Below are 8,070 nucleotides of genomic sequence, written 5' to 3' on the forward strand. Positions count from 1 at the left end.
AGAAGCACCGCCGCCACCCATCCAACGGATTGGACCTAGTTTTCACCCGAAGCATCCTCCTGGGAGAGAAAGAGGGTAGGCTTCATGACAATGGCCCCAAGAGGGAAAGCGATACCCAAAGGCGCCTAGCTAGCCTTTCACCCACAGCCTCCCCTCCCTCCCTAACACCGCAACCCACCCCCCCCCCCCCAAAAGAAAAAAAAACCAAACAGCTTACGCTAGCATGTGAACTCTACCGCACCGGCACCCTTCCGCCAACCAGCCTTCACCCTCCTAAGGGCATCAAAGGGGCCTCTCACTCCTACCTTAGAATTTGCATTGTGGTCATATTTTTTTTTAGTGTAGCTGTTGATAACGGGAATTATCATAAATTAGCATTGAAGTCATGTTACCTTCCCTCTTCAGGAACCTATGGTGTGATATTAGCATCTAAGTAGTAGATGCCACATGGATTTTTTTTATTAGGTGAAGAGGAGAGAAAAAGAAGAGAGAAGATTGCCATTTGTTGGTCACCGGACGATCATATAGACATTTATCGAAATAAATCTAGATTACTATAAAAGAGTGTTGTTGTATGGGTTGTTTGTATATCCTTGATATAACATGGAAAAAGATTATATTTAGATAACCGTCATTTACAGGATTAATATGAAAGGGAGGCTCACCTTCTTCTTCCTCGGTGCCCCTACTTCTCTCCATAAGCTCCATAAGGATCCTTCTCTTCCTCAACGCCCCCTATTTCTTTTCCTCTCCTTCTTCCTCCTCCCCTCTCTCCGTAAGGATCCAACGGGATAGGAGCCGGCACCACCTTGAATCATCCTGGCGCTAGCCATGGATGAGAAATTTTATAATTTGATAAAGAAAAAGGGTGTAAGTTCCCAAAGAGATGATTAATAAGCCTCAAGTTACCACACTAATCCAATGTCCAGTCGAAATTACCATTCAAGTTGGAAAGTTAGATCTAAATAATAATCCGGTCCTATTTGACTTTGGCCGAATTAGCTGATACCTCTGCCAGTGTATACCAGCTATAAAAGGGGGAAAAAAGGAAAGGTAACAGCCAACAAAGGGATGGATCACCAGTTCTGCTTTCTTCAGAACTTCAGATAAGATAAACAAAACCTTGTTTTCAGGCTTTCCAGCTGTCAATGGAACAGCACTACAGCAGAGTACAAAAATACAAAAACTATATCTAGCCTACTTTTTACACGCAGCAAGATGCAAAACAACTGCAATCTGCAAGATGCATCACAATAGTTTATCAAACTCTACTGGAATACATGAGGATGAAAAAGATCATCTCATCAAGCATTTCCTTTGGACAATACAGCCTCTACCACCCTATACAAAAGAACTGTTAGTGTTATAAAATATACAAGGACTACTAGATCGATCTTTACCAGTTTTCAGAATAGCGTAAGTGACCGGGGCTTTGAGAAAATGTTCAACTTTCTTTGGAAAAAACGAGATGACTTTGGTATTGGCTGCTTGTGAATTGAACTGTCAGGAGGACCCTCCACTACATCTGTGACAACCACTTCTTGTGAACATGAGTTGTTCAACTGGTCGGTTCGCCTCAGATCCCTGAGAAGATGAAGTAGCTTCATTGAACAACCTTTTGCTTCATCAATTCCATTTACTGACAAGTCCACAAGGGCAGGGATTACACCTTCCTTCATTACAAGTAAACAATCCTCAGAACTATGGGAACATACTGCTAAAAGGATAACCACTGCATGCTCTCGTTCTTTAGGGCTTCCAGTGTCCAGATATTCTGCAACGGAACCAAGGCATCGATCAGTTTTTGTAATAAGCACTGTGGCTTCTTCCACATCACACAGGTTCCGCAAAATCTCCAAGCAACACTCAGCAAAGGTTCCTTCAGAAAGAATGGGTGACAATCTTGAGACAATTCCCAGTGAAATTAGGTATGGTTTTACATCCGAATCAGATGAAAGATTGCAGACAATCTTCAGGCAAAGCTTGAGACCCTCGGCATCTTCAGACTCCAATAAAGGAGTGATAATAGAGGCCATCAAATGGGATTGTCGACAACTCAGGTGTTGAACCAGCTCGTGAAGTGTCAGCAAAGCTTCGGTTTTTAACTCAGAATCAATAAAGGATGCAAATAGACGGAATGCTTCTTCATTCATGTGTAGAATATTAGTCCTGTACGTCAAAGAAATATGTTGTTAAAAAACCTTCATTCTGATTGTGAGCTATGAGAGCAAATGATCTTCAATATAAAACTGATGAAAGGAACACATTTGTCAGAGGAAATGTGGTTACCTGCTATTGGAAAGAAAAACACGAAAGAACTGAAATCCAACTTTCTGAGCTTGCATACTGTAGCTTCCATCTTCATTCATTAAGAAATCAAAGAATGCCTCTACAAATCCATTGGAAACCATAGCACATGAAGCCTCATTTTCCTCATTGAGAATGATCTTCAAATCACCAATGGACCTGTCTTGGAGTTCCAATGGGAGCTTCGACAGCTCGTAAAAGAACCTTAGGAACTTGTCCTGGTTGAAGTTGCGAAAAGACAAACACTCTTGATAGTCCGCACTCCAAGAGAACTGAGAAAAACTATCTTTCGGTTCCTCCATGTCCCGCACATGATATGAATCTGACATATAACTGGCCTCAGATAATGCAACAGATGAAGTGCTATGGTCAATCACAAAATCCCTGACTTTTCCAGCAATTAGAGGTACTGAAACATTGTGCAGACTTGACATGGAGTAACCATGCAATTGCTCCGGCAAGTAACTGTATGCATTTTTGGATGGAGGGAGAATATCTGAGATTATGAAACCATGCTCTTTGCACCAATTGAAAATGAGGTCCCTCATGCAAGTATTTGGAATCATCGCGAAATTTTCTAGCTTTATATGTGTCCTGGGACAGGTATCATATCCCTCCCTAAACCATCTCTCAATATTTTCTCTTTCATAAGTCTGCCCAGATGTTATTATGACAGGATCACGCATTAACTTTGTTGATATTGGGCAACAGAACTCTGCAGGTGGTGTGGCTGCTCCTGACATACTAGTCTGATCCTCATTCCTCTGGATGTCTGTGGGTGTGTACCACTTTCCAGGAGTGCTGGTATCACTAACAAAACTTGAGCTTGGAGTCGAAGACTGGCTTTCAGATTGCATGTTTTCATTCCGCTCACCAGTTTCTGGTTTGATGTTTTTTCCATACTTTTTAACAAGGTATAGAAGGAACTTAAGAACTCCCTCCTTTTTGGGATCAGTACCGCTAATCTTGTCAAGCAGTTTCTTGATAGCCCTTCGTTCAATTAGCATAGATTTAGGAGATGTCAGGTTTAAGTTTGAAGCTGCCTGCAGGAATGTCTCAAGTTCAAGTTCTTCAGTCACATCAGATTGCCGAAGCATCTCTAAAATGGTTTTGCCAGCCTCTTCTTCTGTGGGATCAATAACAAATTTTATGTCCCCAAGATCATCATGGACGTCAACAATCTGTGAGAAAAAGTAACTTCATAAACAATCAAGCAAATGAGAAGTAGTTGCAAGAAAGATATCATAGCAATACACAGAATTCCATGATAAAAGTGATATATCCTCTAACTGCAAGTTATAAGAAGCATGTTTTGATCAATTTGCTGCTTATTGCAGGTGCTTCTATAAATTACTAGTATTTCAAGTTAAATCATATTACTTTACAGAAGTAGGTCTGGAGACCTTTGAAAACTCAGTTGTTTGGAGAAGACAAAATCAAATTCCAAGAATACAAGATATCTTTCAGTATTGCTTTTATTTACTGGCCAAAAGAAAAGCTATATAGCAATTCATGCACATGAGGGAAGCAAAAAAAAATTGTTATTTAACTTATAAACAGTATAATGACTTTGAGTTTGTGAGGCTGACATGATAGAGTAAAACAACAAAGATCACAAAATGAACTAACCTGATTAGCTAGTGCTGGTGGGACCATGTTCTCAATCAGGAACAAGCTCCGCCTAAGTGAGTCTCTGATCCTTTCACACCGAGATACAATCGCCTCTCCAGTAATAGCCTGAACACAAATACATACACACAATCATCAAATGGTAAAATAATAATAATTAGCAAATCAGTAATAAATGAAGGATATCATATTCTTAGTTTCCAATAAACACAAGAATTAACTTACCAAGTAGAGCTTGCTACATTCAACGCAGTGCTGAATTATGAGTTTCCCTTTCTCAACTATATTGTATAGGTTGCATAATTCCTGTATACCTGCTTTACATCCTGGTCGAGCTGCCTCAATTAATGGAAGAATAGAGGAGACTTTATCTAACATCATTGTCAGCTCACTGCACATTGAGCTGTGAACCTAACAGAGCAAAACAATCGAATAAGAAACATACAAATAATGGGGAATATGAAATGGATAGGACGAATACATAATTTTTTTACAATGACACACTAGATAATGAGAATAAACTCTATTATTCAGTCTAGATATCCATTCCCAGAAAATCGAGTTGTCTCTTGAGAGTCAGGTTTGAAAGCTTGCAATATGAGGATTCATTCTTCTCCTTTTACATGATGATATTTATATTAATGTTACAACTTCAACGGTCACTAGCATTTAGCTTCACATGACACCATCACCATGCCACAAAGGGCCAAAAAATTGGGATCACGGGAACGAGCGTTACTGCCCCACCATTTGCAAGAGTGCTTTCGCTTGCATGAAAGTGGCAAATAGCCACAGAATTTATGCTTGAACGATAGTTAAAATATTAGTAAAAAGGAGGGAGTAATTCAGCATTCTACCTTAGGGCAAGAATTACGCTGGGATGGACCCATATCTTCTTTGTTCCTATTCTCCATCCACGATGAATGACTGCCAATCTTTAATCCAAGAACCTTGAACTGTTTCAGCACAGAAGGTAATAACCGGATCAAATTAAAGTGCATCTTACCAAAGTAGGAAGGACATGCATAATTATTTTTTCTCGATTTAGGATAGGATAATTCAATCAAACAAATGTTGATTCTCAAAGTTTTTAGTGGTCATGAATCAAGGGAAAATCAATTGTGTTTTCTTTGATGAGAACTATCAATTGTTGTAAAAAGGTTTGTTCTAGTAGATACTATTCACTTTAAACAAGCTAAACTAAAGAGAAGATAACATTTGGACATTTAATAAATTGTTTATCTTAGTAAAGTCTCTAGCAACTACCCCATGCTGTATCATCACCCATCTTATCATGGGGCGTGGTTGTTGCTGTAGCTAATGTTTTTCATCTTTTATAAATAAAAAATGGCATGCGAGCCTTTTGCGTGCTATTGAAAAAAGTGTTTGCTAATATAAATTTGCAGATAAATTGTACAACGTATAAAAAATGGCTGATTCCAAATAGGTCAGGATACATCCTTTGCACACACAGAAGTTCTAGCTAGATACACACCCAAGCCTGACTCCCAGTCTCCCAGTGTTGCCAAAAATCGACTAATTAGGTCAACATACTGCTATATTGTTGATCAATTAACAGAATTTACACCTTTCAGTTGAATTCCTACCGTAGGTTGAAGCCAACTAATTGGTCAAAACCATTGTATTCAATTCTTTAAGCACCCACTGGATAGGTGTAAAAGTGGTGTTATGATGTTATCAGTTTATTAGTATAGCTCGCAATATTATTTCATCTTCCTGAGCAAATGCATATGTGGTCAGTTGTACGTTTTAGATTCTTGTCAACTTTCTTGTATTGTCACAGGAAGAGCATTAAGAACTTGACAAACAAAATTGTTTCAAAACTATAGTGCTTTTTCAAGGCTACGGGCCAATTTCATATATCCATGTAGATTGGTACAGAAGTGAATCGCCTGATAAGACAAAGGGCACACTAATACTAAATTAGTACTACCTCCGTCCCAAAATGTAGCTATTTCTAGCACAGTACTTTGTGCCAAAATGAAGCTATTTTTACCTACCTTCTCCTCTCAACCAATCACAACCATTCTTTTTCACCTACTTTCTCTTTTCAACTAATCACACACCTTCTTCAATCATTCTCACCTACTTTCTTAATACCCGTGCCAACCTCAAAAATGCTTACATTTTGGGACGGAGAAAGTAGTATATTCTAAGGTTGTCACTTCACATTGCCAACTGTACCAAGGCAGCATACCTGAATCTTGCAAGAGATTTTCTGGAAGGAGCCTAACACAAGCACTGAAGCACAAGAACCATTCAATTCTACAGAATTCTCTGATCATGAGGCTTAAACCCCAACCAGATCGACTACCATACAAGGAGAATGAAGAAGGAGCAGAGAAGAATGCAAAATTAACCCCTTTTTGTATTAAGGAATGGACCTAAAACGTGCAAACTGAAACAATACAAAGAAACAAAGGTAAGGTTTTGGTCTCCAGGGAACGAACAGGACGGGAGAAGGCAGACAGCTAAACTACCCAATACTAAAGTACCAAATCACAAGTCACACCCGAGGAAGATGAGGTTCACTGTTCATCGAAACCATCAAAAAAACCTCACTTTGTTAACAAAAGGATCCTAATAGCTCAGATTATTAATACGAGATAAACAACAATCAAGCAACAATACAGTACACGTTAACAGCATAAACCAAGAAGAGAAAAAACACTTCGGAAATGAACGAACCTCCTCGTCGAGAGTCAAGACCTTCCTGATTGAAGAACTCCCCCTGAACTCAGTCGGAGGAATCAACCGGAGAGTCGGAACAGGAGACAAAGCAAAACCCCTCTCCTCCTCCCGCCGCCCAAGCCCGCGAGATGAACCAACCCCAAACCTCTCCCACGCCCCTGAAGCAGCCCAAGAAGGCAAGAACCGATCTTTCCAGAATATTAAGGCGGTCAGAAGGGAGCGATCGGTCAAGGAGGAAGGCAGAGAGAGCGGCGTTCGTCGCCCCCCGGCCACACCCTTGAGCCCGGATAGAGATGGCGCGGCCGCAGAGAGAGAGAGAGGGTGGAATCGCGGAAATGATGAATACAGATGGGTACACCACCCGGGCGCTCGCTAATTATTCTTTTCCTGCTCGTGCCTAATCTTCCTCTTCTTCTTCTTCTCCTCCCCGGTCGTCGTCTACGCCTCCCGTAGCGGCTCCCGGGTCCCACCGCCGATGGCGCCACCACCCGAGACTCCTCTTCCTCTCTCTCTCCTTCCTATCTCAATCGCGTTGGTAGATAGAGAGCGAGAAAGACAGCGGGATTGTTTGTGGGGAGGGGGGGACCCGCGCCCGAGACGAGACTGGCAGTGGCAGGCGGCACCAGCAGCAGCGACGATTTTGGTGGCTGCGCGCGCGCGCCCACCACCAGTCCACCACCTTCCGCGATGATGTGATCGCCGGGAAAAGCACGGACGCGCTCTACGCGGGCTCTCGCTCGTCTCGGATACACGCGCCGGTTGGCCACCCACCCCCTCCGCGGCGCGGGCGTGCGGGCGTGCGTTGCATGCGACGAGCACACCTGATCTCAGGCGCATTACGTGCTCGGTGCTCGACAGGTCAACCAACACAGTATTAAATATAGAAAAAAAAATAATTATACAGATTGAGTGTAAATTGCGAGACAAATCTTTTAAATTTAATTGTGGCGTAATTTTATAATGTGATTTAAATATATGTTCGTATATTTGATGTGACCCGTTAAAACTTTACACCCCTAAATACAGCCAAAATCGGTGAGTAGCACCAGTAGGCAGCCGCACGCACCGCGCGCACATAAAAATAGAGGAGAAAAAGAAAAAGAGACGGTAGTGTTGGTTTTTTTCCAGAAGCCTGTGTGTGGCTCGCTAGACGGCGGGCCAGGAATCTCCTGGCACGATTGAACGTCCCCATGGCGATAACGAAATCAAGGATTCCACGAGACGATAAGATCGAGCGCACAAGTCAGCAGCAGAGAGAGGGTCAGGGCCTGGCGTCCTGATGAAGCATCCGTCACCATTCGTGCGTTCCTGCGAGCGAACGACACGACACGACACACACTACACAAAACCACGACCGCGGATAATTCGAGAGGTGTGAATCAACAGGTCGACACGCGCGCAGCACGCCTTTTCTTTTGATCG

The 8,070-nt window shown here is 42.0% G+C and overlaps 1 protein-coding gene across 1 annotated transcript; it reads right to left on the reverse strand.

Moving 5' to 3' along the window:
• Positions 1-1,072: 1,072 nt before the first annotated feature.
• LOC4330463 (U-box domain-containing protein 6) lies at positions 1,073-6,998 on the reverse strand. The gene is made up of 6 exons (XM_015771155.3): positions 6,646-6,998; positions 4,794-4,892; positions 4,162-4,347; positions 3,937-4,044; positions 2,290-3,488; positions 1,073-2,169 (listed from the first exon to the last, which is right to left on the reverse strand). Exons 2-6 carry the CDS (start codon positions 4,848-4,850, stop codon positions 1,407-1,409), a joined length of 2,313 nt encoding a protein of 770 aa, XP_015626641.1. The 5' UTR covers positions 4,851-4,892; positions 6,646-6,998; the 3' UTR covers positions 1,073-1,406.
• Positions 6,999-8,070: the final 1,072 nt, after the last annotated feature.

This window comes from Oryza sativa, chromosome 2, assembly GCF_034140825.1.
Source record: "Oryza sativa Japonica Group chromosome 2, ASM3414082v1".
Classification (NCBI taxonomy): domain Eukaryota; kingdom Viridiplantae; phylum Streptophyta; class Magnoliopsida; order Poales; family Poaceae; genus Oryza; species Oryza sativa.